General features: G+C 39.2%; 1 protein-coding gene across 2 annotated transcripts in view; it reads left to right on the forward strand.

Annotated features, from left to right (window-relative positions):
• The window catches only part of macrod2 (mono-ADP ribosylhydrolase 2), a 357,104-nt gene that overhangs the window by 142,543 nt on the left and 194,337 nt on the right, over positions 1-20,224 (forward strand). For both annotated transcript variants that reach the window (XM_058651020.1, XM_058651021.1), the window contains exon 5: positions 4,582-4,698. In XM_058651020.1, coding sequence (XP_058507003.1) covers positions 4,582-4,698 — 117 coding nt within the window. The remainder of the gene's footprint in view (positions 1-4,581; positions 4,699-20,224) is intronic.

Here is a 20,224-nt window from a genome sequence, read left to right on the forward strand (position 1 = left end):
TAGTTTGTCTGTTGTGGGCTTTTGTGAAAACATGGTGGTCCAAAATGGTGTCCTCCATTGAGCAGACCTGGCTCCAGATATAATTATAAGAGGCTTATTCTGGAGTAATAAAAACATCAATTCATACAATCAGCTGTTTGTACACGTTTTTCAATGATAAAAAAATAATTACACACTGGACATTTAACTGTTAAGCCCAGTTGCGGTCTGGACATTTTTAAGCCTGTGAAACCTCCGTAAAGCCGTCTTAAGAGGAGTTGAAATACAGCACTGGGTACTAGTGTTTGTGAATCACATCGCCGAGTGCATGTTCATCTCAGGGCCTTTGCTTGATGTGACTCAGGATGTAAGCTGTGAGATGACAAGAGTGATGCTGCTTTGAACACCTTCCAGAATTGTGCCTTTTTTTGCATGTGAATATGATTGTTGTGTAACGGCAGGGACACAGTGCACAATAGTGTTCAGAAGTACTTTCTGAAAGTGCTCAGCCACATTGCTATGGATGATAAGTCTTCTTTCCACATCTTACTATGAGGCTTTTGTTTCACAATGTCCACTGTGATTACAGATGATCAGAAGTAGATATGGAACTGTGATCAGACTGAATACAGTGTTTGTTGAAGTCTTGATTTTTTTTTTATCCCTTCTCAGCGACTGACGACAGAGCTGACTTGTCCTCCTTCTTAGTTAATGGGAATTTGAGGCTGCCTTTGTAATGTTGCAGGCATCCATAATGTAGAAATCTACTGGGAATAATGCCGAAATACCACTAAACGAGAAAATAAATTGATGTGCAAATTACATGTGGGTCATAGCTCCACTTATGGAACAAAGATCTGCTTTTAGTTCCCTAAATAATGGACATGGGAAAATGTATTCACAATCTAGTTCTCAGTGCCTCATAATCCACGAGGCGATTGAATTTGACATTGCATTAAGACAAAGCACATTTTGAAACCTCACTTTCTCTATGCTTCCTTCAAATATCGATTTGGTGATAAGTCGTTGTCCTTCCTAGTGCAAACGATAATTGATACGCCAGTCGATATTTTAATTAATAAATGAAGGCGTTCTAAAATAAACAGACTCTACCCCATCCATATTCAATATATAGACTTTATGCACTTTGTTCTCTATGTTGTGAATAACTAGAGAAATCCTGCACTTTAAACTTTAGATGTTTAGTTTTCTTCAGTTAGACAGATGATATGATTGTCTTACGTGATATTATTGGTATTGTGAGTCCCACCCCTACTATCCTCACTAAAAATATACATACATATTACCCAGGATGCATTTGTTTCTACTCTGTGAAGCAGTTTGAGTAAAGTCTGTAAATTAAATCTTTAGCAGATGTGGGCACTCGGCCAGATCAGTTTAGCATCTTCCTCTATTTATGGGCACTGTGAACAATTGTGCTTGCTTTCAGGGACTCGCTGACTCCAGATGCACAGTGACACACTCGGTGTCATCACAGAGAGAGAAAGAGTCTCAAAGTCACACTAGCTTATGCAACCATGAGCAGCAGGAGGAGCAGCAACGAAATGGAGGCTAAAACTATTATCTATCATTTTTCATCTTCTGAGATGAAACAGTGAATCGTGTATGCTTTTTGCTCACTGAGTTCGTGGGGTGCTCAGGTTTTATATATCAGCCCCCTGGTGAGGATGGACTCCTACAGGAACTCTTCAGCACTGGATAAAAGGCATTATTATATTTACCTCTCTCCTGACCATGAAAAGATCAAAGTGTTCTTTGCACCTGCAGGAAAGTGTTGACATTATCTTTCCTGCCTGATTTTAGGTTGAAAAAAGATAATTTCCAATGTTTATTCATATTGATTCATTTGCAAAAACCTACTCAATTTGTTTTATTTTATCTTTTATCATTTTATCAATATCATGCGCTAATGTGATATGATGTGATTCACTCCTATTAGGATTCATTGCAATTCAATGCGGTACGATACACTTCGGTATGGTAAAGACTCATTTTTACTCTTTTATTTGTCACCCCTTAAAGTAACCTTAAATTAACGTCCCTTTCCTGTCTCAAAATGTAACAATTAAACAATCTGTGATGGCTCCGGTTTAACAATGAAGTGTAGTGCAGTGTGCTGTGACTGCTGCCAACAGACAGCTGTGCTTCACACTTTCAGCAGGTTGGCAGAACACAGAGCTGTTTCTGTACCCGATAGTGGCAGATTTTGCAACGTGACAAACTGTCCGTCTCTCAATTATCACCAAACATTCGACATGTAGCAATTTGGTGGAACACGAAGCTCTTCCTGCTATGATAAATGTGTAACTCACCCAGCCAACTCACATAAGACTTGGCCAAGAGACTTGATGAGATTTGGCCGCTGACAGCAGTGAGAGTATCAAACAGTTTAGAGAGGAGTCATGTTAAATCACTGGTCACACATTTTTGTTTAGATTTGTAAATAATAAAAGCATTGAACCTAGATTAATAATTAAATATGAACAGAAATATCTTGGAAAAGATTAATCTGGAATAAAGTGTACAAGGGAATAGTTTTTTTTTATGCTGAGACAGCAATACAAATGTATGAATCAATCTGTCATCCATGCGGTTCATGCACTCTATATACTTATTCTCACATTATTGCTGCTAAATGATAGGAATCTAGCGTTTTTAGAGGCTGAATCCAGTTGGCACATTAAACGAGTGGTCGAGCCAATGTAATTACTGAGGATCTCAAAGCAATTACCACTTCAAAATGGCCAATTTTTGAAGTGTTTAAGTTGCAAAACTGTTCCAACCTACAGTGCAGGTATATGTACAACTTGATAGTTGCCCTTATGTACTTTTCTTTAAAAAAGTTCTGTCATGCTGCACTGAAATGATACTGAATATTCAGAAGCACACTGTAGTACTCAACAAATGTTCATTATACATATGTTATATTCAAATAAATATGCAAACGCTTTTGAAAATCAATTCACAATGCCATCATTGCTGTGTTACAAGTGCTTACATGACATTAAGTCTGGGTACTAATAACCCACAACAAAAAAGGTGTTGTTCTATGGGAGGAGTGAGTTTATGTGTACATGAAGGAGAAGCAAGCCGTTCAGTTCAGCCGGTGCTTTTAGCAATTTATGTTCATAAGACGTTAAGTAGCAATTATGATGTAAATAAGTGTGGCTGATGATCATGGACAATCTTGTTTGCGCAGTAGCACATTATAAAAAAAATGCCACGCTTACAGCCCGACTACATCCCTTTCTTTTATGTTAAATAGCTTTCATTGTCACCAGAGCGATTCCCCCCAAATCCTCCCATCACTGTCACACTCATGTTACTTTTTCGAAAAGCCATCGGGATTCGTCTCTGTCAACTGCCTGTCCCTCAGTCCATTAAAGATGATTGATAGAGCTGGAAAATCTTCCGCCCAGCTGTTGTCGTTGACTCATCCCTGAGAAATTGAAAGGAGCTCAGAAAAAGGACCATCCCTCATCAAAAGACCTTTTGTCTGTGCTGATGATGTGAAGCGAACTACATTTTGGAAGATAGCGTATAACTAATCACCGGCCGCGTCTCGGTTTTATTTTTTTCCATCTCAGTGTGTGAATAATTATTATATTACAGGTGTAGACAAAGATTTGAATCACGTTTAGTCTTTTATCGAAGAAATACATTTAAATGATGGTTCTTTTTTTTTTTATCTGTTCCCCCAGTGCTTTTGTCAAGACTGAATATGTAAATTGTATTTATCTAAATTCTAAACCATTTTAGCTTTGATGGATTAAGCTAGTCTGCCAAGTTTTTACAAAGAGAGACCAAAGAAAATGCTTGTCTGTTTGTCCAAATGCTACTGTTCCTTCTCCTTGCTTTGTTATCCTCTAATGTCTTGTGAGGATTTTTACAGGACAACTTGAGGAGGATTTTATGATGTTTCACTGTGATTGATAACATGCTCTTCAAGGGATGTCAGGCTTTCAGAGATGGATAATGTGGATTTCTATCTCTCTGCCTTCTTTTGTAAGACGTGCTATCAATCAAGTGTATCGTGGCCTTAACCTGGTAAAATTAAAACCTTAGAGGGGCGGGGGCTTGGGGTTCTCTGTAGAACCAGGACACACACACATCAACAGGGAGTGCGACAGAATCAGAACACAGATCCACATCACAACAGGCTCACCACTGAGAACAGGCCCGGTATAAGATTTCCACTACCAGGTAGCAGATGGAGTAAATGATCTGACTGTATATCTCTGTTGACAGTGAAGAGGGATTACAGGAAGAACAGTCTCATTTTCACTGTGTGTGGAGGTGGTATTAGATCCTTGGCCAGCTAATTTAATTACAAAGCTCGTCAATATTTACCAGCAACAGGCGCAGCACACTATGGCAGCCCCATTCTCCCTACAAAGAGAGGACACAGAGCTCGGGAGATAATTTTAGAATGTCGAGATTCAGTTACCAGAACACAATTTCCAGCTTGGTTCTGCGAACTGCTAATCATCCCAGCTAATTTGAGATGAGCCGCGTGTCTGCCTTTCTATGTTTCTCCTCAGGTAGGTCTGACCTGTCTTTGTGCACCTGTTTGTGTTTCAGTTGACGGCTGCATACACAAAGCGGCGGGGTCCTGTCTGTACGAGGAGTGCCACTCACTAAATGGCTGCGACACTGGCAAAGCCAAGATCACCTGTGGATATGATCTCCCAGCAAAATGTGAGTAGCAGATATCAATATGTTGTTTGTTCATTATGTAATGTGTCCACCAGTGGCCTGCAGGAATGTTACCTTATCCAAACCATGGTCATTGACTAGTCAGTGAACAACAAGATTGAGTTGAGCACACTGGAGCAGCAACCCGTTATATTTTTTATTGTTTTTTTATAATTTTTTTTTTCTTTAATGAAATAGAAGCTTCATGTATTCAAACCTTAAGCCTCTTAATCAGCCTCATCATTGCATTGATGCTGAAAAGACCCTCACAATCAAGACATTAATTTTGGTTTTGCATCTATGCACATGAAACATATAATAAACTGAGGTCATGCTTCCCATGATGTTGAGACAAACACTGTGAAAACACTAATACAACTATTAGTAAACATATTTTGATCAGTATATACGGTCCCAAAACAGTGTAGGATGCTTTTTAATGCACCATTATAAATATAATCACAGTTTATCACTTCTGAAAAACACATTTGTAATTATATGTTACTATTTGTAGAGTGATTGGGATGATTTGTGCTTGTTGTTTGGCTGGAGTGTCATCTGCACACAAACAAGATATTAGGGGGCAATTAGTTGCTTAATTTGATTGATTTTTCATCCCTTTATTTATTCTGGAAACAGATTATCTAACTTTTACAGCCAGGCTATTGAGGATCAAAGGAGTATTTGCACTGGTGTCTCTGTTTTCTATTTGTAGAATTGACTCGTGTCATACACATTTCTGAACTAATTTCTTCTGCTAATTGTCAGTGTCACTTTTAAAAGTTTGCCACAAGCTTCTTTCCTTGCAAACTGGAAATGAAAAGCATGATGTATGGAAGAAGTGTCACTTGGTGTAATTTGGTCGAGACAAATGTCCCAACAGTCCTAACCTAACCCTGAAGGATTTTCATGAGACAGCCAAGAGAAGACATTGAGGCCCAGATGAAATTAGGTTGTGTTAATATGGTATGTCGTAAAGATGTCAAACAAATGGAGCAGATAAACTGTGAGTCAGTTTTGTGGGCAGCCAGTTCAAGTATGTGCACCACCAAAAAAAAGGGGTGAACCGTGACAATTTAATAACCTGCAATGTCATCTGGGAGCAATCACACTGTCACCGGGTATCATTATTGTAATTATCTCTGGGCAAAACACCTTCTCTCTGCTGATAACTTGTTATAGATTGTGTAGGTCTTTACTGGGAACAGTCGGTTATTTTTTGTTACGTGACATTATTTCATATTAGAGCTATATTTACTCAGAACCAGTATCATCTTCTTATCTTCCAACTCTGATCACTGTAATCGTCCACATTGTCTCGTCTTGTCTGGTCGTGGAAGCTGACAGCCACTTGACTTGTCTGTGAGTTTTCAACTCTGAAAAGAGAGCTCAGTGTCTCCCAAACGAAATCCATTATTTAGGTTTTGTTCTTTTTGTCCCATTAATTTCCACTGCCAACTTATTTGTTCAACCTACACGCACATAATATAAAGCTGCCGCGACACCAAATAATCAACAACAATAATAATCCGCTTGGTTTATGAAATCTCAAAAAATGTTCTGTCCACCCCCTCGCTACTGAACAAAGTAAACAAACAAGATAACTGACAGTTTTCATATTTTTTGAATCCCTTTTAACGCAGCGATGTTGCACGTAGGCGTAAATAGAAAGGGTAAGAGTTTGCAGTGAAATGGAAGTGTGTCTTTGATTAATTGCAAGTTAATGTAATGCTAATGGATGTTTGCTTTGGCGGAGGCTAAAAGCATAAAATGATTAACATTGACATCAAGTGAATGTTGATATTTGTGTGATCAAATAATTCATCTCAGCGAAGAAACTCATTGTGACAGGATCGGCATCAGAATAATTGACATGATAAGTAATGTTTTTGTGCCGTCACAGACTGATTATTGGTTGTTAGATGTCAAATGCACAAAACCTAATATCACACTCTAGACCGTTAAACATTGAGCAAATTGGTCATGTGAAATTAAAACAAAGTAATAACTATAACGTCTTGAAAATACTTCTTTTTTTGCCAACTGTATAGAGCTTGTCTTAACAAGTGTCCACAAAATTAAATGCATTTGTAACTGCAGGCGCCTATCTGCACTTTCTCACTGCATGCAGAATTGCTTATGCTGACGCATAGCTGCAGATGGTGGCTCAACTATATTCTTGCAGGAGTGAGGGGAACACAGACAGATGGACCATTTACTGTTACATCTTGGCACTGCCAAATATTTCCAAATTGGGCATTCTGTTTCCAGTTTTGCCTGAATGTTACGCTGCTTCTCACAGCAATTTCACAAAACACATAAATCTCTCTCTGAGGACAGGACTCTTCTTCGGGACCCCCCTCTCTGGAATCAATTCCATTGCATATAATTGGGAATAAGTGCGTTTAAACTCAGAATAATGCCGAACAAACTGTAAATCATTTTCAATTTAATTAAATTTTAGGGATATGGGCTTGGCTTCATGCCGTACCTCCAGCAGACATCTTATAACACTGCCAACAATGCGTGGAAATAAGCCATCCATCATACTACGAACTCGTGCAGGGGTTTTTAAATCTCACCCACAATCTATTGTATGTCATTCAACAAGGGGAGGTGCTGGTAAATCCTGTTATTTTTGGAAGAAATGAAGAAGTTACAGTTTAGATGGTATCCTCAAAAATAAGTGCTAAGCAATAAAAGGCATCCTTGCATCCCGGAAAACCACTTATTGCCCACAGGGAACAGAGCAGTTGATCTAAAATCAGAGTAGTCCTTGTTTGGAGATTTGATGTGCTGAGGCAATGGAAAATGACCCAACTGATCTCTGCCCCCTTTCTTCCTCAAGACAAGAAAATTGCTCTCCATTACATCCCACTAAGCAGTTTAGTCTGTGAATCTCAGTGGCAAATGAGCTTTTCCTTGAAGAGGGCCGAGCACATGTGGGACTGATTATTATTATTATAGAGCCGGACCAGTATTATTAATCAATGACATTAATTACCCACCTACCGTAGCGGAAGGACTTAAAAAACGGTCTGTTACATCAATCTGACAAGGAAATTGTCTATTTGCCCTAATGTTAGACAAGTTACTCATCTGTTCATGGATTAATGACACAACGAAAATATGTTGTCAAGTGTAACAAGCTAAGTTACTCTGTTATGACTTTGGAGGATTTGAGTTATGACTTATGAGGATGGAGTTAAGACGTCTGGAGGATCTGTGGCCATTATTGTTCCATCACTACCATTCAGGTTTAACTATGAACTTCAGGATATACATTATATATTGACTTAAAGTAACCAAATGATGTAATTGGATGAGGTTGGAATGCACCGGTAGCTAAGAAAATAATGCACTATCGAGTGAATCTAAATACTGTTTATTAACTACAACAGCAGTGTTTTATCCATTCAGTTACTTAAGATTCATCCACTTAACAATACGTGCTGTACATTGGGAATTGGCAGCATTATAGTTTTCAGCAGAGATGCACTGATATCACTTTTTTCTGACTGAGTACAAGTACGGTTACTTAAATTTGAGTACTTAAGACACTGAGTACTTGACAATACCATTACAATAAAATTATTATTTTAAAGCCTCACTTTGACTGTGAACAAAATACAACATTAGTTACTATTGCCACTGTTCAAACTTGCGTTTAGTGTGAAGCCGCTTCCTTTATTTTTGCTGTACACTTACAGATACAGATAATTATAAAACCAAGATATGTTAAACAATGTTATGCAATGATATGTTAATGGTTGTAATGAAACACTGCATTTGTAGGTGGGCATAAAAATAGGAACACAGACTTGAATTACATTTAAATGAATAATAATTCATATCTAAGTGGCAAATCCTTTTTTTATACACAAATCCAGCATCCTGAAATGCTCAGTATGATGGAGCTTTTGCTGGCTTGGGTGTTTTATCTGAGAACGGAAACTATGTTTCGAATGTTGTTCTTATCCTTGGTATCATTTCCATTTGGTGTTTTCTTTTCTGGCCTGACATTAGAGGGCATTTAACAAAGAGGAAAAGTATGATTGTGTTGTAGCATTGTATCCAGCCTTTTTTGTTTGCTTTGGAGAATATTTTCAGCCTGATTTTGGATGACGATAAACATGAAACCTTTGTTATTTTCTGGTTGATACTTAACATGGCTCGTATTGTGCACGTTGTATTGTCTTTATTTAACCTGTTAATTAGACGGCCCCAGTACGCACTTCATCATTTTCAATAACTGCGGCTTCACATTACTGCAAATAAACGTTTTTTAATCATTAAGGCAAAGATCAAATACCTTTTTTGAAAATAATCACACATTAATTATCACTTCTTATAAATAGCATAGTATAAGTATTGAATGATAATTGCCTGCATTTTCATTCCTGTTGATCTTGTTTAATGAGCACAAAAGTACCTCATTTACTGTGTGTGGCAAAGGGTTTTTGTAATGTATGAATGTTTGCTGTGAGGATGATATACAGACTTAGACATGATACAGTTGTGTGAGTCATCATGCAGCTCCACACGTCCTCACTAATAACATTTCACAAGTTAATCTGCACTTGTACATTTCAGCCCTAGCTGTCAGAATGAACCTAAGGTATTTAGAGTTCAAACCAGAGGTCTGTTTGAGAAAGTCATTGTCCCAGTGGAACTTTTAGATAGATGCTGTTTGTTTTCTCTCTGCAGTTTCATCTGAGATCTTTTACCCAGTTTTCTTTTCTTCCCAAGGGCTACTTTAGATTGACAGTTCAAAAAGTCTGCACTGTTTATTGTTTCTATTGCTTCTTCCACGTACCCATTATTTCTCGAGCTCTTAGTATATAGTTTTAATAATGAATCACACTTGGATGCAAGAAAGTGTTGCTGTCATAGTTGTGCCCTCTTTCCAGTTTTTCTTTTTTTTCAACTGAACAGTTATGGCAATTGGCAATACTTTTTACATGTATGGATCAAATCCTTTCTAATACTGTATCTAATGTTTCTAATCTCACTGAGCAGAAAAACAACTTATCCCTCCAGGGAAATTGGGATTCATATGGCATTGCTTTTCACTCTGACTTATCAGTTGTAAGGTTATAGATTTTAGCCTTTGGAGTATTGCCTCCATCCACCCCACTCTGATAGTGTGGAGACACAACCTTATCCATGCATCATCGAAATACTGGCAGACCTTAGATTACGCTCTAATCTAAAACTGGATGCTAAGCATTTTGAGGACACTCAGGTGGCTGTGCCGTCTACAGTAGCCCGGTACTTCCCTGCACTTCTGCAATTTGCACTCGAGCATCGCAAGAACAACACACAGCTCAGCCATTTGTTTATTCATTTATGTATTCTATTTATTTCTACTGCCACACAAGCCTGCTGATCTCCAATGAATCTAAATAGAATTTATAACTATAACCTTTATTAACATAAAAACATCTGCTTAACAATATGTTTTGTACCTTTTGAATTAGCAGCACTGTAGTTTTCAGAGTACAGACTCACAGACTACATTCATACTTTATTAAATACATAGTTTCTTACATTTTTACATCACTGTATCTAAATGTCTAATATATATGTATGTGTGTATATATATACAGTATGTATTTATATATCAATATATGTACTGTATTGTGTGTTTTTCTGAACAGACGAGACCACAACATTTATTAGCTGCATATACAGTATTATAGCTGACTATACACTGTGTTTGAGTACAATAGATGGTATACGGTGTGCTTTGTCACCTGATTTTTAATATCCTTAAACTAAAACAAAGATCATCAGTAAAATCACTCATGAACATGCTAATCCATTCAAACTAAGTGATGTATAAAGAAATGACTATCACATGGCCTTATGACATCACATTTATCAGGTTAATTTTCATAATTTCACTCAGCAGCAGACTGTTCAACATGTCTCAGGATATGACTCTCTAGAAGAGGCGTCATAAATGTTTAACCTCATCCTGACCTTAAAATATAAAGCGGGTAACTTTCTTTGGGTGTTGCTATCCCAGTGTTTTCATGCAGTATGTAAAATAGCAGCTAATGTCTAACTAATAGTATTAGCCTTCAGCCATCCACATGCACCAAACAGAAACAGATCTCTTGTTGCTGCAAACTTTGTTATAGCTGCTTCCAAATGTTTGTTTCAGTATTTTCGGTTCCATGCAGTGGAACTAATGGGACCATAAAACACCTTTGGGAGATACACCCTAGTTCAGCTCACCTCTTTCTTTATCTAGTTCTCCCCGGCTCAGTAAAATGGGAGTCTCTGGTATTAACTGAGACTGCACCTGTGCTAATAATACTAATCATCAGCCTGTGGAAAATTTTTCTCCCTGAAAGTGTGAGGAATCTTTCCCATGCCCTATTTAGTGTGAGAGACCAGGCCGTCTGTTCCGTCTCTCTCCACTTTGCAAACACAGATAAATCACAGCAAAGTACCCACTATTAGTAAGTGACATATAGCTCATTCTGATTAAATTACCCCCCGAACATTATCATTCTGCAGAGCTTGTTTATTAAAGCAGTCTCCGCCCAATCACATGCAGCAGGGCTGACACGTTCACAGGGGGCCATTATTGTAATTTGGGTAAAACTCATTGTGTTCAGAAGACAAGGAGTTTCTTTTTCACTGTTGCTTCAAGGACGGCCATCATTGTCTTAATGCACTTTAAAGGTGCATTGTGTAACATGTAGGCGGGTTTACTAGCCATAAGTGTGTTTGTATAACGGTTTGCATAGCTGTACAACAAGAGTTAGGGTTAGAGTGTGTGAATGTCATGTTTTGAGGCAGAAGCGTATTGTGGTATGTAATAAATGGAGAAGAATGACATCCTCTCTGGTATGCATGTGGGAAAGGAAAGTGTGTGCAGATGAGTCCTCCATTTACAATGTTACAAAGTTGATTGTTCCACACTGGGCCTGTAATGTTTTTACTGCAGCATTAGTAGTATTTGGGGGGGCTATTCTCCTACTATCCATCTTAATTTTAAGAGCTGTCACCTTGTTTTTAGATCGACCCCCATACTAAATTAAATTTCTGTTAAGATGTAGTGCATTGTTAACATTGTTATCCCTGCTTTTCTCAAATGCTAACATGGCAGGTAGCTGAACAGACTGTACTTTATCTCACCATAACGGATCAAATAGAGACAGTGTGATTGTTACAAGGTGTGTGTCCCCCCCCCCCACACACACATTTTGAATGCGTGGCTAGAGTGAAAGAAATCCTTTGTTGCAGTAGGAAATTTAGTGGGCTTAACTCAACCTCGGTGGCCATCACGGTCTTAACCACACACAGTGCTAAATCAACATCATCTCTACTGCTCACTGTTAGCACTCACATCATAAATGTCACTTCATTACTCCACGCACACTCCATTTACCAGAAAGGGTCTACACAAGCCTTTCTAAGACAGTTTTTCATCATTTATTGTGTTTGTCTGGTACTTCAGCTCCAGTCTGTACATCAGTTGATCAATGATGGAACAGTTTTAAATGTTTTTTTCCATTGCAAATGTATTAGCTTTATCATTACAGTTATAAATCAAAGCAGGACTTATAGTTGAAAAATATTTCATGTATATAATAAAACTTAAATGGGTAAAAGATAATGGTCAGAACTTGCTTTGGGGTGACATTTGATGTTTCTGAATATAATCTTAAGCATTTGAATCTTAAGCAAATGAATGGTTGGAGAAGATTTTATCATCACGTATGAAAGAAAATACCGCATCTACGTCTCTAGACTAATCAGCTCTCACCGTCTGACTTCTCGGTGGCTGTAATGGGTGCACTCACAATGAACAGAACAAACCTAATTTCACTCTGTCTGTAAAGGTCCAGGTAGTCATCCATGGTCCTCTCTTTTCAGATATTTGTGTTTCCTTTGTTGGCTGGACTGTCAGTCACCCAGGCCTCTTGAGGACTGGAGTAATTTGGTAATTTTGCCTAAATGGTGATACTGTAATTATGTGGCATCAGCTGCTGAGCTGTCAGTGAGACGGCCAACGGTCATTCATCACAAGGAAACTAGAAGGCGCGAGGCATTGTGAGTGATTGGGTAAACACTAGCAGAATAAAAGTGTGGTGGTCTTACCTGAAAATGGCCGAAAATAGGAGGTGAGAGGCCGTAAGAGTAATGGGGTGCAGGAGCAGCTACAGCCTGTGTGGCAGGCTGGTTGTTTGGTTGAGATAGGGGGGCAGCAAGGCATGTCTGAGCCTCAAAATAACAGTGATGCATCAGGAGGGGGGCTTGTGGGTGGCAGATGAAGTGGGACCACTGGAAGGTCAGGTTTGAAGTGGAATGTGGCAGCAGCTCAGATGCAGTTCTGCCTTCCCATCACAAACAGCTCCCATCTGTCCATGAGTAAGCCTGGACTAATGAAAGCTGTCGTTATAAAGGACTCACCACCCAGTGGTGGTACATTTATGTACACATACACACACACAGAGAGAGCCATCACTGATGCAGCGGTGTGGCTGCCAAAGTCTATTATATTTTTGTCCAAAGTTGATTTAATGATTTATTGTATTCTTTCACGACAGAGTAAATGGAGATATAGTAAGGGCATTATTGTGGGTGAATGTGAATGTAATATAAGAAATCCAATTTCCTATTCAATATTACCTTTATGTGTAATAACCTCATCAGAATCAAAAGCTACTTTACTACTATTGACTTGATATCCCCACATCCTCCAGTGGTTCTTGTAGGTGATGTCGTCTGACTTGAATGAAAATACATGTTAAATGAAGAGCCAAGGGCCAAAACTCACCAAACATTGTATGTGGTCAGTTTACTAATGTGTCATTGGAGTCATTTTAATATATGTTGTGTTCACTTGATAGAATAACAGCATTGCTGTGTTAAGCAGGAATTTGGGCATGTGACACTGTGACTAAGTCCAACTCATTAACTTCCTCTTATTTCCTGGGGACAATCGTGCACAGTTTATGTCTCCACTATTGACAGTGTTTTTGTCTCAAGAAGAAAAGCAACGTTTCAATCTGACGGCTTTGTTTACCTCACATTGAAGAAAAAGGCTAAAAACTAATTAAGAACAGGGAGTAACAGACTCCTGTAGTGCCATTTTCACAGCTAATTATGCATGAATACAGCCTGCCTAAATAGTTGCTCCCTAGTCTTTGATGTTTTTTTTCCACTAAATCGTTATGGTTACTTCCGCTCATTAGGCTCTTAAGATTGTAAACACTGACAGGTTTTGTCTCCTTTTTCCCTTCACATTTCCAAATCCCTCTTCTGAATATATACAATGTTTTGCAGCTAGTAGCGTATATATGCTACCCTATGCTTAAAAATAATTATGTGACCTGTATATGTCCCAGTTTGCCATTCTTGGCTTTAATGCTATGGAGTTAGACCTGCGCTGCAGTCTTTAAAATCCATTAACCTTCCTATAAAAGTGCATATGGCTCCCCATAAACCCTAATGGGTAATGGGACCAATACACAGAGGTTTCTTTAAAAAAATAAAAATGGAAGTGGGACTCCATTAAAAAGGCAAATAAAACTTCTTTTTGATAACATTAGGGTGTTTGGGGATTTTTTTTCCCCACAGGTATGAGTCTACCTTTTCTTGGCTTTTGAGAAAATAAAGTTTTTATATCTGTGTGTAGATTTCAGGTCCAAATTTCTAACCTAAAATGCATAATTGTTTTTTTTTTTTTATCACATTCCTCTCATCCAAATTAAGTTTGTTACAACTTTATGTCTTGAAGTAGTTTTGTTTTTCGGAGCAATTAACTCGTTCTCAGTGAGAATCCAGTACTTCCTTTATATAACAGTACAGTGTAGGAGAAAATTAATTTTACTGCTGACTGTGGGCTTTCATAATTTCAGAACAGAAGGGCTGTTTGCCTGTTAGCAAGATAAAGTGGTAAAAAAGGGTAGCACACACTTTAGCCCTTTTTTCTAGGTTGGGATTTTTAATTGTCTCAAATGTGTTTTGGCTGCGAGTTCCATCCACAACACTACATGGCATGGTACAAGGTAATAAACTATAACTGTATAACCAAGGACAAATGGAGAAGAAAAGGCTGAAATTAGAAATAGTTTCTCAGCCTACAGTAATTAAACTTGCAATTGTCTGCATTATGCAATGCCTTAAAACTGACCATAGACCACCACGTTTTCTCAGGCCAAAATAAGTCATAAAAACCAATGTTGGCCTGAGGTGCCGCCTCGGTTTCCCACATTGTTTTAAAGGCGTTGCAAGGTGAGAAATGGCTCTGTGGCAGGTAGTTTTATGGTGATCACCTTGAGTCGTTGCTCTGGCCAGGAGACCAGTGAGTGTAATGGATCTGCTGGGAGCCTTCAGTATGGATTTATGAAAGTGCAAGGCTGGAGGGGAGGATAAGTCACCTCCCTGTTTTTGTCACAGACTGAGAGACACCAATGAATAACACGAGAGAGCTAATCCAAGACAACAGTGTTCTGACAAACAATACACAGAGACTACAAAGTTTACTTAGCTTGCACTTTTTAGTTTGGCACCATTGTGACTTCTGCAGCACGGTCTCAAGAGGTGAGAAAGTTCTCACAGTCTCCCTTTTGAAATAGTTTTACACACAAACAAACACGTGGACGTCGACAAACACACACCAGTTTCAATGTTGTGCAGCACGTGGATGAACACTGTGGGCTTTCAGAACATGCTAGGAAAGGGGCCTTCTTTGTGTGTGGTGGTTGGGTTGGCAGGGCAAGCAGGGGAGCGTCCGGATCAAGTTTCCCCCTCCTGCTGTCTAATTATTGACCCATCTGGTATTGTCTTTTCAATTGTTTCAATTATGATGGCACTGGTATTGCTCAGCACCCTGGCGTCAAAGCATTAATAATTCATGTGTAACACCCTGGACTCCACTCAGAGCTGTGGGCTTGAGCTGAATGTCAATACTGCCTCATGCCCCCAGTTGAGCAGAGGGTTGTCTGTATTGACAGCAAGGCAGATAAGGGGAGCAAAAGCAAGTGCTGCCAAAGACAGTGGATAGTGATGCTATCATGGAGTGTATAGGTGAAAAGAATTTCTTCTCTCTCACACTCTCCCTCTTTGTGTGTGTGTGCATGTGTGTGTGTGTCATACACAAGCTGTCTTCACAGCTAGTGTGTTTGCTGTCGCCTGATATATGACCTCATTATTGTCACCCCCAGACCTTAGAATCAATAGTGTTCAATTACTCATGAACCACAGACACAGCACTGTTTACTCAGAAATCAGAGCCAACCAGGGGTTAACTCTCTCATCAGGGATTTGACTTTAGTCCCCAAACCACTGCGCCCATCGCCGTACAGTGGCTGAGGAAAGGTACAAGTCAGTCAAGAGGGAAAAAGGTTCCTGGAGAAAATGGAAGTGTGACTGTTCATTAAGAGGTGTGAAGATGAAAGAGTGAAGGGGTCACATTTTTGACACCCTGCTGTAATGGATGTGCTTTTGGAAGGTGGGGGGGTATTTGACACCTGTTAAAATGTGTCATGACTGGTGACCAATGGCAGTTGTTTACCCACCGATTGGAGCTCAGCAGATCATCAAAATGAACTTCATATTCTTTATAGTACACCAACCAATACTGTTTTCTGATGAGACATTTTATTAAGACTCATGAGATGTAGGAATTGTTCTGCATGAGCACTCTAGGTTGTCAATGCCATCTGTATTTCCTGTAGAAGCTTTATTTAACAGCTCACAGATGAGGTTTTTGGTAATTTCATGTTGTGTCTTTGTATGTCAGTTCTTTCAATTCTATCATGATTGTGAAGGTTTCATTGATTCTATTCTTTTGGACCCATGTGCTCATTCAGTATTCATACAGTGATCTCTCACAGCAATTCATCTTAAGTTGCAGAGTTGCTCTCGTTCACATTGGCCTCCTGGCCTTCAGCTGCATCCCTGGTCCCCTTGCACTCACAGTGACTGCACGCAGAATAAGCTGTCACAGCCGTAACAATAGATTTCACTCTTCTGAATGCAACAGCTAAATGATGCCCCTGCCTTAAGGGGAAAACTTCACTGTGGGAATACTCACCCTGCACTGCACCTCATTCAAGGACATTTGCATAATTTGACATTAACTGACATCTGTGTTAGTGATAATGTAAGTCACTGTACTTCAGCCTATATTAAAGGGTTCCTGCTGTTATAGAAAATGTAACATTACAATTTAACGGCTCATACATGACAACAATTATATTTTTAATATGTTCAGTGTTTTTGTCACACAAGTTGTACAGTTTTTCCAAGTGAGCTGCTTTCAGTCTGTTTATTCTCCTGATAAAATATATTACAGAGAAACCTTCAGTCTATGACGCATTATTCGGAGTACAGGTACTTGTGAGGATGCTAATACATTTTACCTCAATAGTTACTCATGACAGTGAGTCTGAGGCTCTGTACACGAGGGCAGAAATAGATAAAATATGGCGCCGAGACAACTATTTCTCAAACCATCGGGTTTCCTCCTGTGGAAACATTACTTTTCTGTAGATGTAGGACACAAAGCCAGGCTGTTGTCACCCTCTCCTGGCATGGTAACACACGCACAGCTGCATGCCCCACCTCTCCGCCCGGTCGCCTGCTGCTCTGTGGCTATCGATCGGGAGTTGTCACACTCTTGGTCGGAAGTTTTATGGTCTTCTTCCCTGGCACAGTGCTGCCCTTTCTGGTGGAGTCACAGAGATGCAGGGGGCCAAGGGGAATGGAAGGTGCAGTCCTTTGCTGGGGTGGGAAGAGGATTATGGTGGGTGGTGCGTGTGGTGCGCAGCTGTTTTCCTATGGATCACTTCATTAATATCTCAGGGCAGAAATTAGAGGGGCCGCTACAGACTAATTAGCCCTGTCTGACCCTCCCATCTCAGAGAGGTCACTCCTCTCCACTTCCTGCTGAAGCAATCAAAAGCTGAGTAACCCCCCCCCCCCCCACACCTATCCAATGTTCATTCACTGTCACTGCCAGTAAAAATATAGGGCAGCCAGACAAAAAAAGATACCCCCATTTTCTGCTGCATTACATACTTGCTGAAAGCTTAAAGTTTGAAGCATCAAGTATTCAAAAACGTATCTCGCTGTTAAACGGCCCCATGTCATTGCGTGTACCTGCCTCTGTCCATCATTGTTTGTGTATCTGCTTAGTGAGCAGTGCCTGTGACTCCCAAAGGGGCAGCAGGGACAGTGTAGCACAATGGGAGCAGTGTGCATGTGTTTGCTGCCAGCAGACATGGAGCCATCCCTCATTAGTATCATCTGTTTTCCCAGATGGCAGGGTCAGGTTAAGAGGGAAGCTTGATGAAAGGACTCGTCCTGCAGTGTGACACTCATTCCACAGCGCAGCACTCACTAGAGCTCCCCAAGCCAAGTTCCCAGCTCCTACAGGTGATTCTGGGGATTTAGTGGGATTCATAGTCGCAGAGAAACAGAACTACGTGTTCCCATCGACGCCGTATACTCTGAGTTTAACAGAGAGGATCTGAGAAAAAGAGAAAAGTTCACTCAACTAGGTGACATTTCAACTTGTTTGATATGCGAACAAAGAATGTGAAAAAAAAAATGCAATTAAGTTTGACACCTGCTATTTTCAAAAAACAACTTTACTTTTCACCTTAAATATATCCCCGTAACATGCTGTTATTTTTTTCAATGGCTCATTAGAGTGCAGTCTGGGTCCAGCGAAAACCCAGGTAACAGGTTATGGCTCAACACTAAACGAAGGCCAGATGAATCTATGCCATGACCTGCGAGGCAGCAGCAGCTTCTGTGAGATGGAAAAGGATAATGAGCATTTTCACATTTTATGTTGAAAACTCACCAAACGGCCCATATACCAATTAAGAGGTTGTTTTTTTTTTTCAGTGGAGTGGTCATTATCAAATGTGACCTTCCAATTATTTTTTTCTCATTTTGCCCCTGATTCTGTCACCCCAGTGTGCCTGGTCGCCCCTCAGAGCCTCAGAGGATGGACAGAATGGGTAATGGTTTTCCAAGCCGAGATCCAAATACGCGAGACATAGAGACCCTACCGCTAAAGTGCTTCTGTCCTCCCTGCCTTGTTATATCTGTTTTATTCCCCTGTTGTCAATTGAAGTAAATCACATTTTACTTGTCTTGGATGGATTCATTGGACTTTTACTGTTCAACAATTTTTATATGTTTGCTAAATTTAAAATTTTGCTAAACTAAACTGAACTAAAATGCAGCCCTCTCTTATTAATAAGGAGTGGAATTATTTTGGTCTAAGTGTGGAGCAGCATATTTTATACAAACCGCCTTATCTTTGTTCACACCATGCGTCAGAAATCTGTCCGACAATAATAAAAAATAATAATCATAATAGAGATGCATTCTTCTGTAAGGCTATATATCTGAAATTATCATTGGTGCCAGTCTTATAATGAATGAATCATTTATGAATTATTTATTTGAGAATCACAGTGAATCACAAGTGGTGTGTGGGTTGATTAACATTCATTTAGAATTAAGGGGAAATTATTAAATGCTATAATGGAATGGGATAGAATTGAAGTGAAGATAAACACACAAAAAAGCCCTTGAAATAAGGCTGTGAGAAGTATGTATGGGTTTGTATGAGTCAATATTGAGTGGGCTGCTTTTCAAAAGCTGCAATAAAAACCCAATCATTAAAGTTACACAACCATCACCTTTTCTTTTAATTCAGATTAATTCACAGGAGGTTTCGACTATTGTCTCACTCTGCTTTGTAAATTAAAAAGGCTATCTTAAATGATGTTACAACGATGATACCTTTATTAATGTATCATCCTTTGTACATTGTTCATGCCAGACTCAAAGTAATGCAACATTTGCAACAGAGCATTAAATACTGCAATGGACCAAAATCATGGAGACAAAGCTTCATATAATCTCTGTAGACATTGTTTCCAAAGATAAAATTAGCTTTCCTTAAATAGCCATTTGCAGCAAGGTTCACAAACAACCCTGAGCATCCAAATGTATACAGTATGCAATTTATATAGCTCATGAGATAATATAGCCTTGAAAAATAGTTCCTAGTTAAATACCTAGTACAGGTAGTGGATTTGAAGATACAGGGACCGCAATATTGGAAAATAGTGACATGAGCTTCCCCCTACTTTGATTGTACTGTGTGGAATGAGGAAATACATCTGGGTTTATTGGGTGCTTGAAGTTTCCAGAGGTATTCACTGTATATTACTTTCTTTCAAAGTACAGAGTGATCGTATTGTAAATAGACTGATTATGAGACGATGTTTTTGTTGATCAGGAGGAACTGAGATGAACTGAGCTGAGATGAACTGAGCTGAGTGTGTTTATTTGTTTATGACACGCATAATGCATAGTGCTCATGGAAATTACACTACGCTGTATATTGTAAAGACACTTTACTCACCTCAGTCTTTCACTGTGCATACCAGTAAACAGAGACTCAGGGAAATGCATAGGTTGATCAAGGCCATATGATTGCACTGTTAAAGTGTAGAGCTTGTGTATAATTGTTTGT

This window comes from Solea solea, chromosome 15 (assembly GCF_958295425.1).
Source record: "Solea solea chromosome 15, fSolSol10.1, whole genome shotgun sequence".
NCBI lineage: Eukaryota > Metazoa > Chordata > Actinopteri > Pleuronectiformes > Soleidae > Solea > Solea solea.